The sequence below is a fragment of the Gnatocerus cornutus genome, chromosome 4 (genome assembly GCF_029298725.1).
Source record: "Gnatocerus cornutus isolate USDA-ARS CGAHR chromosome 4, icGnaCorn1.1, whole genome shotgun sequence".
Classification (NCBI taxonomy): Eukaryota; Metazoa; Arthropoda; class Insecta; order Coleoptera; family Tenebrionidae; genus Gnatocerus; species Gnatocerus cornutus.
This window is the reverse complement of record NC_142236.1, coordinates 19,240,236-19,259,608: the sequence shown is the minus strand read 5'-3', so window position 1 is coordinate 19,259,608 and position 19,373 is coordinate 19,240,236. Positions and strand designations below refer to the sequence as shown.

Here is a 19,373-nt window from a genome sequence, read left to right as displayed (position 1 = left end):
TGCGAAGCGGTTATGGAAAAATGTTAGAAAGAGTTCCAAAAGTGAAAATGTAAATAGCGGTTTTGAGTCAGAGTTATCGGACGATGTCTTTGAAATAGAAAATGTTTCCAATAATACAAATTTTTCTCTCAGTGGTCGTAGAATTGTAGATATAAATCATTTGTTTAATACTATAAAAAATTTAAAACACGATCAATTTAATTGCAATTTTCAGAACTTTGATATAATTGCGGAAAAACGAATAGGTTTAAAAAGTATATTTACGTATAAGTGTAACATGTGTAGAATTGTAGATACTTTCAGTTCAGAACCAGAAAATGCTAGATGTGAAATTAATGAATCTATTGTTTGCGGAAATGTTGCTGTAGGTGGGGGTCATGCGCAATTAACTGAATTTTGTGCCGCTTTAGATATTCCACAAATGAGTTCTAAAAAATACGTTAACACGGAAAGAACAGTTTTTGAAAAAACGCAAACATTGGCTATTGATGAAATGCTATCTGCTGGACAAGAAGAAAGTAAATTAGCGGTGGAATTAGGTGATATTGATGCTGATGGAGTACCTTTTATTACTGTAATTGTTGATGGAGCATGGTCCAAGCGTTCTTATAAGTCTAATTATAATGCTTTATCGGGAGTTGGATGTGTAATCGGTGCGAGAACCAAAAACATTTTATATGTGGCTGTTAAAAATAAATTATGCAAGTTTTGTAAACGATTCAAGACTGATAAGAAATCAGTGCCCCGCCATAAATGTTTTGCAAATTGGAAAAAATCATCCACATCAATGGAGGCAGGTGTTATTTTAGAGGCTTTTAAAAAGTCTGTTCAGATGCATAATTTAAGATTTAAATTTATTATCGGTGATGGAGACAGTAGTGTGTATAAGAAAATTCAAGTATATGGACCATATGGACCAACATATTTTATTCAAAAAATTGAGTGTAGAAATCATGTTTTAAGAAATTATTGTACAAAATTGCGCAAAATTTCAAAAATTCCCAGAACAGTCCTTCAAGTTAGAAAATTTTTGCGAACAAATATACTTAAATTTAGAACAGCTGTAGTAAGTGCGATTAGATAAAGAAAAAATGAAAATTTGCCATTCTCAGAAAAAATCGAAAATTTAAAACGAGACATTCATAATGGACCTGCTCATATATTCGGTGATCACAGTGAATGCGCAACTTATTTTTGTAATAAAGTTGGAAATACCACAAATTTGATTGAGTATAATAATTTTAAAAATAGTTCTCTCTACGATATATTTTTACCTGCATTAAATAGAGTCGCGAATTTGTCAGTTAGTTTACATTACGACGTGGCTAATAACATAGTGGAATGTTTCAATTCTGTCGTTAATAAATTTGTAGGTGGGAAACGAATTAACTTTTCTCTTGCCGGGTCTTACCAAGGGAGATGTTATGCGGCAGCATTGAATTTTAATAGTGATCATACTTTTGTATATAAATTTTTAAAAAACAATTTTAAAGAAAGACTTATAAATTATGTTCGTTCAAATGTCCGGATTGTCATTTCTAAAATAAAGTAGTTTTATAGTTAGAGTCAAAAGAGTGCAGTAGGCCTATTGGGGAGAGCATTTAAAAAAAAACGCGCCGTCTCTGTGTACCCCAAGGGTGATGTGGAAAACAGTGAATTATATTACAGTTTAAAAATATTATTTCTCAATACACTTGCTACAAGTACCTTCGATGTTTGTTGCCGAGAGCGATCAGTTGGGTCTTTACCTACTTTTACCCGACAGCAGTTTATTACAATTGGGCGGAACGTCAGTGACCCCCTAGTGAGCGGTCGTAAATCATGAGATTTAAATAAGATAATTTGCGTTAGTTGTACTGTTGGTTGCCTATTTTTGATTTGTTTTTTTATTAATAACTTCAAAATTATAGCATAATGACAAAAACAAAAATGTCACCTCCATAGAGGTTTTAATTCTCCACATGTTGGTATTTTTTTTAACTTCGTAGGTTGCTTTATATTCCTTAAAAACGAAAAATGGGAATTTCAGTTTTTAATTAATTAAAGTCAAATTTTTCATTTTTTCAAAATTCGAAGATGTCACCTCCATAGCTCTACCTGAGACGCATACATATAGAGGTCGAGCGATTTTTCAAAGTCCAAAATGCGCTTCAAAAACGAAAAATCGTAAGCCATATACCGGGTATAGCGTAGCGTAGACCCTTAAAGGGCATGCATGATATAAAGATTTCTAAGATATGATACTCAGGCAACCCGAACGCGTCCAGCTCGCGCAGTGACGTCACTCGGAGAGTAGCAGTTGGAAGAATTGCCACTGTACGGTGCTTAATAAAAGCAGGAAAAAAAGTGTTATATTCGTGTTATTAAATAATATTATTAAAAACAATGTTTTACATAACATCGATTTAATTAAGGAACAATTTAAAATTCGTTTTCCATTTTAATGCTGAATGAAGGCAGTTAAAACAAGTGAAGGTTTATAGATTTATGAATCAGGACAGTCTAAATAATTGTCGCTTGTGAATATTTTCTTGAAATGAGGTTCTAAACATATTATTAAGCATACGAGCGTAGATATGTCAGTTTAGAATAATGGAATGACTAATCAAGGGTGTTATTTTTTCAGATATAGAAATAAAATATTTTTGTTTTGATGTAATTATGGTATTGTTTGCAACTCCTCAAAACCATAATGCGAAAAAAATTTCAAATTACGTATTTTTAAAATTAAAATTGTCAACATAACATATCATACTCCTTTTAATCTGTAGAAATTTTGAAGCCATGCTGTACTTCTTTACCCTCATTTCAAAGATAAAAAAAACAATAAATTAAGTTTCGAAAAAAGTGTTATCAAGTTAGAAAAAAGAAATCAGAAGCTACAAAAACAAACTTAATTCAAAATTAATTAATAATTTTCACAAATTTCCTCTTCTTTTTTATCTTATCTCTTCTTTCTTTTAAAACTGAATTGAATTTATTCATTCTAAATTTTTTTTTAAAGTTATTCATTTTCGCTTTTAAGTAAATCTACTTTTGCTGTCAAGTCATTTTCGAAGTCTGTGTTTACGCTATTGAAACAAAAAGTAAAGTTTATTTGATTATTTGACAACATGCAAAAACATGCAAACACAAAAATGATTTCTGAAAAAAAACTGATTTTCCTTATTAGGTGAAAGTGTTAATTTACCCGATAGATTTTAAAGTTGAAGGCACATTGTCAATAAACGTTGCCGTCGTGTTATTGTCGATCTTAGGTTCCCTATAAAAATTTGATTAAAGAAAACTGAAAAATCAATAAAGAATACAACCAAAGAAAAATTGTTTGATTAATTACTAATTTTCAGCAAATAATGGCCTCATATTTTGCATAAATAAAAAAAAATTAAAGTAATGTAAGAAAATTATTAGCGATGAGTTACCAACTTACTCCGTTTCAATTATGTTTTTCACAAATTTGGCTTGATCTCTTTTGCACGCTTTTTCTTCCCGTGCTGTTGAAGGTTTGCGTGATTTTCCTTTAGAAAGAAATAAAGAAGGAACAGCTTCGTCTTTTAACTTTCTTCCCTTCTTTGGTAAATAATTTTACAGTTCATATATTAAGTTTCTCTCATAGTCCTCGGCACAGAAATGTTTTGAACATATTCTGGCATTTTCTAAATTCAAAAATCAAACCGACAACACGAAATCACCCACAATTGTCTTGTCACACTGTCTTTGGGAAATCTAAAAAATTTGATATTCTTTTCAGCATAGTTTCCCGACTTATAAACACACTGCTAATAGAAAATCATTGAACAATTGAATTTTTAGGATTCTTGATTAAAATGTACTTCAGAACAACCTTTTTGTTTTCTTGTAAAAGGTACTGATACACACCTTATTGGTTGTGTTTAGACAAATTAGGCTCTTTCTTCGTCAAATTCCTTAAATTTTCGTTTGCAGTTTCCATATTTTCTTCAAACCGGTGTTTCAATTTTTCAGTTCAAATGACGAACAAATTAATTATTTATTACGGATAGAAAAACTCAACAACTAGCAAAACTGCACGTACTGTCACATTAAATATGGATGTAACTGACAGTGATAGCTGTCTTCAAATCTTTCTTAACAAAACTTTAATTCAAAAGAAAAATCAAAATCGGACACTTATTTCCGGACAGAGGGAGTATTATTATTTTATTAACGAATTAACTTAAAGATATAATACAGAAAATTTGAAAATCGTGAAAAGCTGGTAACAGGATAAATACAGATTCCAATAAGACAAACACGTGCCTTACATCCGAACTAACGATGCAGCCTAAGTACTCTCCGAGTGACGTCACTCCCCACTCCGTAGATGCGCAATATCATACCTTAGATTTCATTATACCATGAAGGGCATGTATTTAATTATCTACTTCTGTGGTTGGGCAGAGTGACAGCGTAACCACTTGATTATTAATACGCTCTATTTTTCTAAATTTACTCAAATATATACATAATAATAATTAATAACTAACCAGTGACTCTAAAAATTGATGAATCTAAAGCTAAAGCTAATGCGCTATTGATGATTGCTGACGGTTTGATTGTTTGGTTGTCGCTGACGGCTTTGGAGAATTTGCTGATTCTTTTCCTGTTGATGCCTTTGATCCTTTATAACTTGCAATTTCATTTAGTGATTGAACTTCTTAACAGGAAATGTCGTAATAGAATCTTTTTACATTGACTTATTTCAGATAAAAATTAAATTTACGTTAACATTGACTTTCACAAAAAAAATTAAATTATTGAAAAATTATAAATTATACTATTGTTCATCGAAGATTGAACACATAAGTAGCTTAAAAAGAATTTGAATTAGTTATGTTGGATTTTATTTTTTATCACCCGGTATAAGTAAAAATGAGGATATTATTTAAAAATTCATAAAAACATCTTAAAAAATGTTCAATTAATAAAAAAATTAAATTATACAGGTTTTTCCAACATTTGCTTTATTAATAACAAAATAGTAAACACGTGTAAAGTCTGCATGCATTATTAACCTTGACCTGGACTCCAGTGACAAGTGGTTTTGTAGCCAAAATGAAATTTTTAGTTTATATTTTTTGAAAATACAAAAGTTAAACTAGTTAAGTTATTTGCATCGCGCTGTATGTGTGTATATTTTTCTTACATTTTGAATGAATATATTATACAAATTAAAAAGTTTTTTGATTTACAAGAATTCTTTTCTTTTAATATGGCTAAGTATCAAATTCGAAATTTTCGTCTTTTTTAGACGAATAACCTTTTTATCTAAATGACTTAGATTCGAAATCTTTGGATTTTTTTGATCAATACTGTTTAAATTCAGAAATTTTTGTACCATCAAATTGTTTCTAGAAAATTCTCATTAGTCTTATGTTTTTTAACCAATGTCAAAATAGGAAATGAGCTTATGATCACCACCATAATTTATTATTATTATATTCAAATTTGTCAATACCATTTTCTTAACAAGATTCGGTAACCATTTAGAGGTTTCTGAATAACATGAAAAACCATTTCAATTTCATCCAACGACTTGTACTGACCTGGAAGAACTTCGAAATTTTGTATTATTTTTGCCAACAAAACTTTAGTGCTCATCATCGCATATTTCAAACCTGCAACAACTCCTTCAAGGCGAATTTTAACATTTAATATTGGTACCAATGCAGTTTCTAGGTCCGACACTAAAAGGCAAATAGGCACATCGTGGTCTCTTTTGAACTTCTTCTGGTAAAAATCTGTCTGGATCAAATCTGGAAGGATCAGACCAGTATTCTGGATTTCTGTGAATGTCGCGGACTGAAATGACTGCAGCGCTTCCTTCTGGATAAACTTGACCATCTAAAATCGTTCGAATCTATTCTTTGTTGATCAAATTGAACAGTTTACCTATTGATACAGTTTTGTTTACGTAGCGCGATATGAATGGAACTGGAGGCAAGAGTCTTATGGTTTCTTTAATAACTCGTTCCAAGTAATCTAAGTTGTTGAGGTCCTCGAGAGTGAGTTCTCTGTCGTTCAAAACAGTCTTTTGCTCTTCGTACAGTTTTGTCTGGAAGCAAAATGAGCAAATAACCACTAAAAAGAACTGTCCAAACCTGAACTTCTGGATAAATGCTCAGAACTAAAAGGACATTTGCTATGACAAGAGCTGAAGTTTCGCTTCCAGCACCAAAGAGAAATGTGACTTCGTCTTCAAGTTCCTCAGTATTGTAATCGCCTTTCAAAACACGACCGATAAAGTCATTTTTTAAATAATCCTCAGTTTTATCTAAAAATTAGTTAAAAAATTGATCTTCAGAAAACTCACCACACAGACCTGCAGAAGATATCTGACGTTGTCGAATTACCTGAAAGAAAAACTTGAGTGATTACTTCTCGGATTCCACACATACTTCTCTGATCTGAGGTTTGGCGAGATTCTTCACATGCGTTATATTATTGGATTTCAAGCTAATTTTCCAAAACAAATCAAAATAATACAGAACATTAAATAAGCGCTCGATAAATACTTCTTCACACCTACAACAACAGTAGAGTCATCAGCTTCAGACTGATTTCTGAGTATAAAGGATTTGTTCACCTAACAATAATTGGTAGAAACTTTGCATTTTTGACTGGGAGTGTAGCCACATCTGCAGCTCCAATCGTTTCTAAGTAAAAAATAATTAAATTGCACCTAAATATTGGCAATTGTTACCAAAAATCAGATCGAGCGTGGTGGTCCAAAGAAAAAAAAATAAATCGTTTGATTTTCCACATTGAAGTTCTTATTCCTTCGCCATTTTATTGGCCACTTTCACTTCACTCTCAAAGTACGAATTTAAGATTTTTTGATTAAAACTCGGATTCAAGTTTTTCCTGCGTGGTTGCCATTTATGGACTGAAAACTTACCATCAGAAATTGTCTCAAGAGAAGTTCAAATTACAATTTGTTGTTAATAATGAAGTTACCAAATCATCAAAGTATTGATAAAATAGAATATTTTCTTTATGCAGACAATTATTAAGTAAATACTCCGCTTCGTTTGCTTTTATGGTAAAGATGTTCAATTGGGGCCCAATCCAAAGTCTGAAGACTGAGCGATATCGGTCCGACAATTTGAATATCACTTCAAGAGGTCCTTAAAAAGAAATTTTTACTGCAATTTAGTTCACACCAAAGTTACCTTTATTTCCGGGGAACACAAGAACGGGACTTCCAATAAAAGGCAATGAAAGAGGTCCTGGTAAAACCCATGAATAGTAGTAAAGCCATCGCCGTGTCCAAAGAAGTTTTACGCAAAAGACAGACAGAGAAATAAGAATCCACAATAAAATTGACGAAATGATTTCATTCATTTTTAGAACTAGTAAAGAAAACCAGAATGTAGTCCGTATTTATAACGTAATTTCAATGGGCCCGTTCAGCGTTTTTTTTTTATTTCATAATTTGAAAGTACTTTGCGTAAATAACCGATTCTCAAAAAATTAAATTTTTTCAGCAATTCTTTCACCCTTAAAAAAAATCCCAAAAGTGTAGATTTGGGAAACGGGGCGTGGCTAGCCGTGACGTCACACCACGGTACTCGGCGCACTCCATGCTGATGTCAGATTTGAGACATTTCAGTATTACTGATTCCAAATTACTGTTGTTTTAAATATCCGAGAGCCTAGCGTATTTTGCATTATATTGTGAATTTAAAAAATGCCATACGAAAGATATGTAGTTTCCCAATGTAACTAGAAACACATCGGTAATAGCACCTGCTACACAATTTATCAGTCTTCTTCAAAATGAAAAAACAAGAATAACTTGTTAACGAGCTATGCGGCAAAGTGATTTTGTTTCAAATAAAGGTAGTAGACTATTGTCACATTTTCTTAATGCAGTCAGAAGAAGATATTGAAAATTATATGTTCTTAAAAACGAAAAGTGGTAAAATCATAATGAAACCCGGCGTTTTACCACATAATATTTGACTGTCAAAAATGCAGATATGCAACACATAGGTCAAAGCTTCAAAAAGCTTTTCAAAAAAGACGTAGTCTGGCCACAATTGAAAAAACTTTAGTCATTCTTAACGGCACAGGTGAAGTCGTAAATAAGTACATAGGTACATTACATAATACTTCTATCATTTTTGTTTCAAACTTGCCCAAGTATCTGTGATAGTGCATTACAAAAATAGCACTTTTTTTCGGCAATATAATTTTCTTGTAGCTCGGAAATATCGGGCATCCAATATTTTTAGCACCGTTTCGGATGACTTCATACCGGTATTTGATCAGACGAGCTTGTATAAAAAGTGATAATGTCATATCAGCACGCTGCCGAATTTATGAAAGTTGAGGAAATGAACTTGCAGGCTCCAAACTTTGCTCCTATGATACTGTTTTTTCCATAATCTTCATCCTAAATTCGACGATTTGTACATAGTATTATTTAGAACAGGAATTGATTAGTCCAAAAACGAAGGAAACCGGAGCTTTTTTGTAGGTCAAAAAAAAACGACAATCATGAAAGAATGAGGATTTATAGTGAAATAAATAAAAATATTTTATAAATCAATGTATACATGTATTGGGTATACTAAATGGCATATATCAAATATAGATTTTGGTAAATAATTTTAAAAACAAATTCCTGAGTGACAAAATTTAGTGACAGATTTACGGTTTCTCAACTTTAGACATAGAAAATCCAAAAATCGGTGTTTATTATACCGCAATTTTATAATTCATAAAATGTTAAATTTTTTCCGCCGCCGCCTCACTGTGCGTGTATTCCCAAAATATGGATACTCTCACTCGATTAGTTTTATAGGCATATTTTTATACCCAAAATTTCAAATTCCCATCATTTGTAGTTTTTGAGAAAATCACGTTGGACCATTCCGTATACAGATTAACTATTTTTTTAATGTTTTTTAGAGAATTTTTGATAAGAAATTAAGAAAATTACAAAAAATTACAAAGTTACAAAAATTGTATTTGTATTTTTATTTATTTTTGTTCTTATACTTTAAGATAAAAATATTTTTTTTGCATAATTAAATAAAGCAAGTTAAAAAACATTAACTCTAAAAATTTCTACCAATTATCTTAAGCCGTTTAGGTGCTATGATTTTCGTTTACCCAGAACCATGCGAATTGCCCACTGTCCGCGCTGAAGCAACCGTGGTGTGACGTCACACGACATATTCAGAACTTTCAAAATTCACAGCCGTATAACTCTGGATCTAATTGATGAATGGTTTTTAAAATTTCAGGAGGCCTTTAGATTACCTTTTGCTATCGGAACATACAGTTTTTTTTATTAATTTGAAATATGCTAAACGGGCCCATTATAACTTGGTAAACAAACTTATACTTATTTCCAGTTTATGCTAATCGACGTAATTACGGCCGCATAATTAGTTATACAGGTGTTTTAAATTAAATTAAATACTATTGAGAAAAAAAGGGGAAATATGAAAAATATACGTTTATGTAAAAATAGTTAGCAATTTAAATCATTTTCGTAATAACTGCATATATTAGAAATTTTCCAGTTTTTATTTTCAATTTTAAGAAGATTTAAGGACAAACGCGTTTTTATCACATTAAAAACTCATCGTGGACCATTTTGTATCTTTGAAGGATTTTGTGGATTTTTTTTAAACACAAATTTAGTTTTACTGTTTGATTTTGGATTTTGGCAAAGTTTACTTGCAACACGTTACTTAGTTACCTTCCTATATTTCTCAATAAATTATTCCAACATTTAACCATTAATAACATAATAATAAGAGTCAAGTCTCCTTGAATAAGTCTAGTTCTAGCGGCAAAAAAATGTTTGCTGCAATAGAAACCATGGGCAATAATTATATGATTTAAAAAATTCTAGTTGTCTTTGAGATATAAAATAATGGGAACGTAGGTCTGCATTTTTTTGTTTCATTTGAATTACAACTACAATAAAATTTTGCAATAACAACACATTGAAAGCACACTAAACTGTTTCAGGTTTGCTATTTATAATAGACTTTAACTTTAAATGTAACCAGTAATACATTATTCATATGATTTTTTAACTTGATTACGGGATATAGATGCCAGATGGCCTGGATCTACACATGACAGTACAATGTGGAATGCATCACTTTTATGTGCCAGAAGTGAAAACAGAGAATTCTTACCTGGTTTCTTATTAAGTGATAGCGCCTATGCATGCACAGAATTTTTGCTGACTCCTGTGTTAAATCCAACTACACCATAGGAACACAATTACAACACAGCTCATATTCAAACGCGAAATTGTATCGAACGCTGTTTTGGTGTTTGGAAAAGACGCTTTGCTTGTTTGAGCTTAGGTTTGCGAACAAAACTTGAAACTACGTTATCAATAATAATTGCCACAGCTGTTTTGCACAACATCGCAGTATACCAAAATGAACCTCATGATTTTGAGGGTATAGAACTCAATGAACAAGTTGAACAAGAGATAAATGTCGCTGATAATGCAGGTGGTAATGCAAAAAGAAGAGGGCTAATCAATACAGTTTTTAGGTGAATAACACATTGTTAAATAAAAAAAACAATACATTATGATAATACAGGGCTATTTACATAACTGTACGACCTGTAATTTCAAAAAATGCAACCCATTATACATTTTCAAAGCAACCATCGCTTTTAGTAAATTGAAATATATAAAATCGCATGGTTGATGCTTGACATTTAAAAAAAATCATCACACTGACATTTATTGTTCAACGATTTATTAAGATAACAAAACTGGAAGTCAAATGTATGTAACACTAACAAATTTAACAAAAATTGGAAACAAATCATCGTAACAAGTGTTGAAAATGCTGCATTCTATTCATAAAACATCGCCGCACACGTTCCAAAATTTCTGGTGTTACCGATCTACAGGCTGCCGTAATCTTTCCTTTTAAATCTTCCAGGTTTTCTACAGCTCTTAAACCTACATGATATAATGGTATAGATTCAAATTTGTTAGCGAAAATAATTCTTGAAACTGAAGACAGACTGGTTTCAACTTGACGTGCCACAAAATTTTGACTGACGTGCGGATTTTCTGTAACATCTTGAAGAACTGCAACTTCATTCTTCATACCTGTGGCTGTTCTAGTTCTAACTCGTTTCTGTTGGGGCCAGTTTTCTCTTAAATCTTTTTCCAATTTTCGGAAAATTTTGTCTGTTGGGTGTGCAGTACGGTCAGGATATCTTTGTGCATATGAATCTGCAGCCGCTACAGCATCATCATGTCAGTTTTTTCGTCGTTAGAATACATTTTCGCGAAGACTATGATAACTAGAAGTATTAAGTTTAGTTTGCAAAAATTGACGAATCTTTATGACACCACTGGTTGATATAAAGCATCTTTGATTGTATTTTTGAAATTTTAATTTAGAAAACCCAAGTCAACACTGGAAATGTATTGTTGGTTGCATTTTTTGATATTTCAGGTCGTGCAGTTACGTGAATAGGCCTGTATATCTATTAAAATTGTATCAACTTATTTTACATCATTTTGTTCCAACTGTTTTCTCTTAATTGCTAATTCCATTTCAAAAATCTTCACATTATGATCAAACTGTTCGTTTAATATTTCTAGTTGTTTCAATTTAACTTTTTCTTCTAGGTCTAAATTTTTTTTTTTCGCAATTAATTCGTCATTCTTCTGATCCTTGAAATTTTTTCTTTTTATTAAACGGTTTGTGAGAATGTTGATGCATTTCTTCTTTTCAGACATTTTTGAAGTACGTTGCCGAGCTGGGGTGTTTTCAACCTTAGTACTAATAGGCGAATCATGACACAAGAAATTACTATGGTTTTCAACCGTCTGATATTCCACATTATCTGTAAATACAACATAGTTTTATTATTAGTCTTTTACATATTTTATTCGTAACCTTTTTAATTACCATTAATTGGTGGCGATAGATTCATTGGTGTATCCTCGAATTGTTCCAGAGTTTGGATGCTTTGTTCTGAATAACAATGTTTGGTAAATGTGAAAATAAATAAATAAATCTTATCTTCATCAGTACCATAGTTGTTTGTTTCTGTTTGAAAACAATTGGGTCTTGAATCCATCATATCCTTTTCTAACTCCGAACCGGCTTCTTGCTGTTCACATTGTATAGGTAGAATTCGATTGCGACGTATAGCATCTGAAACACATCCTAAAATTTCACGTTTCAACAAATTTATTATTTTACCTTCATAACTGGAACTCGAATCGAAGGGATTCTGCAATGGTGTGAATTGTACCTTTAGTATGGTCGCAATTTTTTCATCTAGAATTCCAGTTTTTGGAACAAAAGAAATTTTACCCATCACCATCATTTATTAAATTCAAACATGATAATACAATTTAAGGAATGATTTATCTTCTTCTCAACAAAATCCGGTAGCCATTCTTAGGTTTCTCAATGACATGAAAAACCATCTCAATTTCACTCAACGACTTGTACTGACCTGGAAGTACTTCAAAATTGTGAATTATTTTTGACAACAGAATTTTAGTGCTCATCATCGTATATTTCAAACCTGCAACGACTTTTTCAAGACAAATTTTAACACTTCATATCGTTACCAATGCAGTTTCTAGGACCGAAACTAAACGGCAAATATGCACATCGTGGTCTCTTTTGAACCTCTTCTGGCAAAAACCTGTCTGGATCAAATTTGGAAGGATCGACCCAGTATTCTGGATTTCTGTGAATATCCCTGACTGAAATAACTGCAGCACTTCCTTCTGGATAAACTTGACCATCTCAAACAGTTTGAATTTCTTCTTCGTTAATAAAATTAAACAGTTTACCGATTGATACAGTTTTGTCTATGTAGCGCGCTACGAATGGAAGTGGAGGAAGGAGTCTCATGGTTTCCTTAATAACTCGTTCCAAGTAGTCTAAATTGTTAAGGTCCTCTAGAGTGAGTTTTCTGTCGCTCAAAATGGTCTTCTGTTCTTCGTACAATTTCATCTGAACGCAAAAACAGAGCTAATAGGTACTAAAGAAAACTGTACAAACCTGAACTTCTGGATAAATGCTTAGAACTAAAAGAACATTTCCTACGACAAGAGCTGAAGTTTCGCTTCCTGCAATAAAAAAAAATAGAACTTCGTCTTCAAGTTCCTCTGTGTTGTAATTTCCATTTAAGGCACGACCGATAAAGTCATTTTTTAAGTACTCTTTAGTTTCACCTAAAACACAGTTTAAGAATTGATCTTCTTAAGACTGAAAATAAAAACCTGTTGAAACAGAAGAAGATATCAGACGACGTCGTATTACCTAAAAGAAGAACTTGATCGATTATCCCTCGTATTCCTCACATACTTCTCTTATCCGAAGCTTGAAAAGATTCTTTGTATAATTCAGATGTTTTGATTTTGAGCTCAATTTCCAAATACAATTAAAATAATACAGAGGATTGAGTAAACGTTGGACTAATAGTTCTTCGATTCTACAACAACAGTAGCTAGAGTTATCAACTTGAAACCAAACTGATTCCAGAATATATAGGATTTTACTTTTCAAGACTTTTTACCTGGCAATAAATGGTACAAACTTTGCATTTTCTTCTGAGAGTGTTGCCACATCCACGGCTCCGATCGTTTCTAAGTAAAAATATAACCAAACTGTACCGAAATATTGAAAATTGTTACCATAAATCATATCGAGCGATGTGGCCCAAAGAGGGAAAAATAAATCGTTTGATTTTTCACACCGGAATTCCAATTCCTCCGTCATTTTATTAACCACTTTTACTTGATTTTCAAAGTACGAATTTAAGATTTTTTGGTTAAAACTTCGACTTAAGTTCTTTCTGCGTTGTTGCCATTTATGGACTAAAAACTTACCATTAGAAACTATTCTAAGAGAAGCTCAAATTACAGGTTATTGTTAATAACGAAGTTAAAAAACTGTCAATGTATTCATAAATTAGAATATTTTCTTTATGCAGACAATTATTAAGTAAATACTCCGCTTCGTTCGCTTTTATGGTAAAGATGTTCATTTGGGGTCCAATCCAAACTCTAAAGACTGAGCGGTATCGGTCCGACAATTTGAACATCACTTCTAGAGGTCCTAGAAAAAAGCTTATTACTGCAATTTAGCTTTTAAAAGTTACCTTTCTCTCCGGGGAACAGAAGAACGGGACTTCCAATAAAAGGCAATGAAAGAGGTCCCGGTAGGACCCAGGAATAATAGTAAAGCCATCGCCGTGTCCAAAGAAGTTTTAGGCTATATAGACACAAAGTAATGATGATCCAGAATAAAATTGACTGATTGATTTCGTTCATTTTAAGAACTAATAAAGAAAACTAAAATGTGGTACATGTTTATAATTGAATAGTGTTACGTAACAAAGACAACAGGTACGATCGTCTAAAAACAAAGATAATAAACATTCAAACTTCAATTTTACTGATTTTATAGAAAAGAATTACAATAAGACTGATGCAGCACCTTATTTAATCTATTTGCTCCGGATGAGTCTGACACTTTTACTCTGATTAAGGCGAAAAGGCATACATATTTATTTTAAAAATTGAGAAGGTTGGGTTTTTGTTGCATAACACCATTCAATTTATTTTCAACAATAATTTGCTAAATAAGTTGCTAATTAATTTTTTTTTGCTCGTCTACGTCTTAACGTCATCATATTAGTTAAGCAAGTGTACCAAAATAATTAAAATGCAGGTGCAAATACATAAAAGTATATTAAAACACTGAGTTTCATAAGGCACATTTTAAGGGACGATTCTAAGTTTATAAAACGCTGCAGGTTTTATAAAGGTGAGTATCATAATAACTTTATAAACGAGTTTTATACAGAATGTACCCAACTTTTGTGCAAAGATTTTAACACTAATATCAGACACCGCTGTAGACAATGATTCTTCAAAAATAAGTTCGATACTCGAATGAGGCAAAATCCCCTCAGATAACCCGTTATTCGACGCTTATGGCAACGAATTCAGCAACTGTTTCTCAAAAAGACTACAAATGTTACGTGATTTGCAACAACACGAATGGTGCGGCTAGACTCAGGGAGACAGGCTGGGTTCAGTAGACGCAAGTGGCAAACTACAATGCCATCAACTACATCAGTTTCTACAATAGCAATAAAGAGGGAAGTATTGACTAGCGAGATGAATTATTAATATTATTATGAAGAGTTAATTTTTAAATCACAGAAAACAACAGAGTAAAAAAGGCTCCAAAACTCATGTGTCACGTAAAAGGTTTGGTTTAAAAAAATTAAATGCGTTTTTCTCAAATAAAAATAATAAAATAATAAGTAATTTTAAAATTTCCCGGGTGACCAGTGAGGAAAACATTTTGGCCATATTTACGAAAATTACATTTTTCATTAAAAAAAAACCGTTCTACCATAATGGAAACTGGAAATTTGCGGATTTTATACATACATTTTCCATTAATTGAAAAAAAAATACGCCCGTAAAATTTTTGCCTATTAGAACCAAAAATTTAACGGGCTTAAAACCCAGAGAATTCAAATTCTGAAATTCTCATCTTTGGCTCAACACGAATTTATTGTTCCAACCGCTGGGTTTCTCAGGAAATGTGCAAGTCAAGCGACCGTAGCCATAAAGTTTATGATCCCCTCATTACCAAATCCTCGGTAATCCTTTTTGGATTTTTGGATCAAAGGTGGTGTTAAAGTTGCTTCTTTTCAAATACGAAATTTTCGAGCAGGCTCGTAGACCCTTAAAATATCGCATATTTCACATACAGGGTTAGTCACGAGAAGATTACTTCTGAAAATGATTTTTCCGCAACCCAAAATACTAATTTCTTGAATCACTTGATACAACCCGAATCAGAAATGAAATACTGAATCCACGATGCTTACGCTTTGACAGTGTCACTTTGACAATTACAGAAAATGAGGTTACGTGAGTGTTCAAGGACAACCCAGTTCCTTGCTTCCAACGCGTCTTGTTTTTTACAATGCTGCGGTTGATAGTCAAGAAAGAATTATTTCTAAAAATTACAAGTACTTGTTCAACATTTTATTCAAACTAACACACATAAAAAGGTAATAATTAACTATAACAATTGTTCAAAATGTTGGCCATTGGCTAAAAGACATGTATTAATTCTGTTTAAAAAAGATAGTTTAACGCGCTGCAGTGTTTGTGGAGTGACAGCTCTGCACTCCTGGCGTATTCTGTTTTTTAAATCTTCCACATTTAAAATTGGTGTGTCATACACCCTTTGCTTAATAACCCCCCATAGAAAAAAATCTAATGGTGTCAAATCGGGACTTCGAGGTGGCTACATATTCTCAGACCCTCGACCTATCGATCGATTTCTAAACCTTTGATCTAAATATTCGCGGACAATTCTATGGCAATGCGGAGGAGCCCCATCTTGTTGCAGCCACAAATTTCCTCGGGTATTTAGATCAAGATCCTCCAACAGTTCAGGCAACTGAGTTTGTAAAAAATTTAAATACATTACACCATTAAAATACCCATCAAAAAAGTAGGGACCAATGATGTGATTATTTATAATGCCGGCCCAAACATTAACTGAGAATACATTTTGAAAATGTGTTTCACGAATCCAGTGCGGATTTTCTTGGGCATAATAGTGACAGTTGTGGCGATTTACTTGTCCGTTATTATTGAATCTGGCCTCATCACTAAATAGTATTTGATCGAGGAAATAAGGATATTCATTTAATTTTCTTTGTATAAAATGGCAAAACTGCACTCTCTTCTGAAAATCGGTTGGCTTTAGCTCTTGTACCAGCGTCATCTGATATGGATGAAACTTGTTGGCACGGAGAATACGACCTACCGACGATTGACTAATGCCAATTTGTCTGGCCAGTGCATTTTGACCGATATGGGGATCTTCAGCGACTGCCTCAAAAACCCCAATCTCATTATCTGGACCAGTAGCAATCCTTTCACGGTGTCGTTGCACCTTAGGCCAATTTTGACGTAATGTGACTTCTAGTTTTCTAAAAGTTTGAGGGACTGGATGATTTCGATGTGGATATCTTTCTCGATAAAGGTCCGCAGCAGCCACAGCATTTTTTTGGCACTCTATGTAGATGAGAATCATGTCTGTTTTCTCATCATTTGAATAAGACATTGTGACGGGTTTCTCAACTCAACCTAACATATTATGCTTATTAACGAGAAAAATTATTGGTCTACCACTTACAATTTGAGTATAGGGTAGATTGATAGATGTAGTTCGAATTAATGGGGCTTTAATGGAGCGGAATTAACAGTGAAGACGAAATTTTAACAAATAATGTCAAAGTGACATTGTCCACCCTAAAGCAATCGTGGATTCAGCATTTGATTTCTAACTCTGGTAGTATCGAGTAGTTTTGGATATTAGTATTTTGGGTTGCGGAAATATAATTTTCAGAAGTAATCTTCTCGTGACTAGCCCTGTACATGTATGCATAAAAAAGTAAAGTAAAAATTTTTTTACCAGACTTACAGAAAATACAGGGTGTTAGGTAACGTTACGGCCATAGCCTAATGGGTAAATTAAGAAAGGCAAACTGTCTCGGAATCCGCAATTAATTTTATTTTTTTCGTTTTAGTTAAAAAGCTACTAGGCTTTAATGTTGACCAATAGAATGGCTTCAAATAATTTTTCAATTTTGCAGAAATCCAAGTAGCTTTCGGACAAAACGAATAATTTGTCACTTTCCCGTCACATTTGAAGTTTTAAATCAGTGGCGTCAATAAAAGGGAAAAACAATAACGCAATTTTATTCAAAAAACAGGCAATAAAGAAACACTACAATAGATGTTCAAAATGGCCACTATCTTGTTGAACACATAATTGTAAACAACGCAACAATGTTTCCTTTATTGTACCCAACACATTTTCGTTTTGACGAACTTGATTTGTGATATCCACAAAAATAAAACAAGTACGCCACTGATAAAAAATAAGAACTGTCAATTTGACATCAAACAAAAAATGTTCCTCTGATTCAAATTTTTGTAACCTTATGCAAATTGTTACCTGATTGGTCACATTCAAAGCCTTCCAGCTCTTAAACGGTTCAAGAAAACCCGAAAAAAATTTCGAAACATTACTTTTCACGGCTGCCTCCATCACCCTTTTTTCTATGGCCGTAACGTTACCTAACACCCTGTATATTGAAAGGATATTGGAGGCATAAGGTTAATGAAAGACATTTTTAAAAGACTTTTTTTATTGACATTACTTGAACTTACGTACTTTGACATTTTTTATTTTTTTAATGGTGGGTCAAGATAAAGCTAAACTGCTTTAACATTCTTCTCTATTAAAGAGATAGCGAGGAAACGTTTCGTTTCCAACGAGTCATGTACACTATTTTTTCTACGACCTCCATCTCAAACAAACAATGAGTTTCAATACTATTTCTTTTCTTATTTATTCTAAATGTAATTTTCGTACGACCTATACAGAGTTAAAGTGACCCCAAAAATTGATGTTTTGGCAAGTCTATTTACAAAGGTAAAAGTCACAAATAAAGATATGAATAAATTCGCACAGATCTGTCAAAAGCGACCTAACCGATTAATTTTTTAATATAAACATACTACCAGTCACTAATTAGAACCTAATCGGCTATCTTTAGTTCTAGTATTTAGAGATAGCACCAATGCTATCAATACACAGTCATCAAATTGTTCTTTCGTAGTACAATACAATACATAAGATTTTGTCAAATTCCTGTACAGTCTCAAGTTTTGAATGTATTAAGATCTTGAAAATGGCGGTTTAAAGTAAATGAAATATATTGCATTGCTAGTCTAAGCAGCAACAAGTTCTATCAATTTTCACAAGGTCACACACAAATGCAAAATACTGTTTTTAGGCATTGTAAGTTATTTTTCTGAATGATTGGTGTTTATAAAATTTTAGCTAATGGTACCAAAAATTAAACAAGGTGGCAGCCTTAAGCAATCGAATTGATTCATTTTTATTTTTTTCTAATGATAAAAAAACACATTTAACCTTTTACTTAAAGCACCACTGATGGAAATATCTATTTAAAACAAACAAAGATTATACAGGTGTCCCACAACGCTCGCACTTCCTTTTAATGGGAAATTTTTTATCAAAATCTTAGTTGATTGTCGTATCGCACAATGTTCAGGCCCGTACAGTTTTTGAGTTAGAAGCACTTTAAGTTGGCCAATAACAGCCCATAAATCGCCAAATACTATGCTGTTGCTACGTTTCCTGCAAAAATTTTTCCTTTAATTGCTCAAAGCTGCGATGTAAATGGTCAACTTTAAAAGATTGATCTGTTTAGAAATACAAGAAATAAAGTAAACTTGCGTAAATTTAGTC

At 32.5% G+C, this 19,373-nt stretch overlaps 2 protein-coding genes across 2 annotated transcripts; both read right to left on the bottom strand.

Annotated features, from left to right (window-relative positions):
• Positions 1–5,454: 5,454 nt before the first annotated feature.
• Positions 5,455–12,357, bottom strand: LOC148176583 (cytochrome P450 4g1-like). The gene is made up of 11 exons (XM_088035144.1): positions 12,234–12,357; positions 11,937–12,185; positions 11,776–11,871; positions 6,722–6,790; positions 6,605–6,674; positions 6,417–6,543; positions 6,341–6,371; positions 6,120–6,292; positions 5,911–6,073; positions 5,683–5,862; positions 5,455–5,636 (listed from the first exon to the last, which is right to left on the bottom strand). Exons 1-11 carry the CDS (start codon positions 12,355–12,357, stop codon positions 5,470–5,472), a joined length of 1,449 nt encoding a protein of 482 aa, XP_087891270.1. The 3' UTR covers positions 5,455–5,469.
• A 43-nt stretch (positions 12,358–12,400) lies between these two features.
• LOC148176582 (cytochrome P450 4g1-like) lies at positions 12,401–14,323 on the bottom strand. The gene is made up of 6 exons (XM_088035143.1): positions 14,152–14,323; positions 13,914–14,108; positions 13,050–13,222; positions 12,839–13,001; positions 12,611–12,790; positions 12,401–12,564 (listed from the first exon to the last, which is right to left on the bottom strand). The coding sequence occupies exons 1-6, from the start codon at positions 14,321–14,323 to the stop codon at positions 12,401–12,403; spliced, it is 1,047 nt and encodes a 348-aa protein (XP_087891269.1).
• Positions 14,324–19,373: the final 5,050 nt, after the last annotated feature.

Coding starts and splice junctions, on each gene's coding strand:
- LOC148176583 (XM_088035144.1), bottom strand. CDS start 12,357: ATGGTGATGGGTAAAATTTCTTTTGTTCCAAAAACTGGAATTCTAGAT. Junction 6,372..6,416: donor CCAAACCTCAGATCAGAGAA/GTATGTGTGGAA, acceptor TTTTTCTTTCAG/GTAATTCGACAACGTCAGAT. Junction 5,863..5,910: donor AAACAAAACTGTATCAATAG/GTAAACTGTTCA, acceptor GAACGATTTTAG/ATGGTCAAGTTTATCCAGAA.
- LOC148176582 (XM_088035143.1), bottom strand. CDS start 14,323: ATGAACGAAATCAATCAGTCAATTTTATTCTGGATCATCATTACTTTG. Junction 13,002..13,049: donor GCATTTATCCAGAAGTTCAG/GTTTGTACAGTT, acceptor TTTTGCGTTCAG/ATGAAATTGTACGAAGAACA. Junction 12,565..12,610: donor CGGTCCTAGAAACTGCATTG/GTAACGATATGA, acceptor AAGTCGTTGCAG/GTTTGAAATATACGATGATG.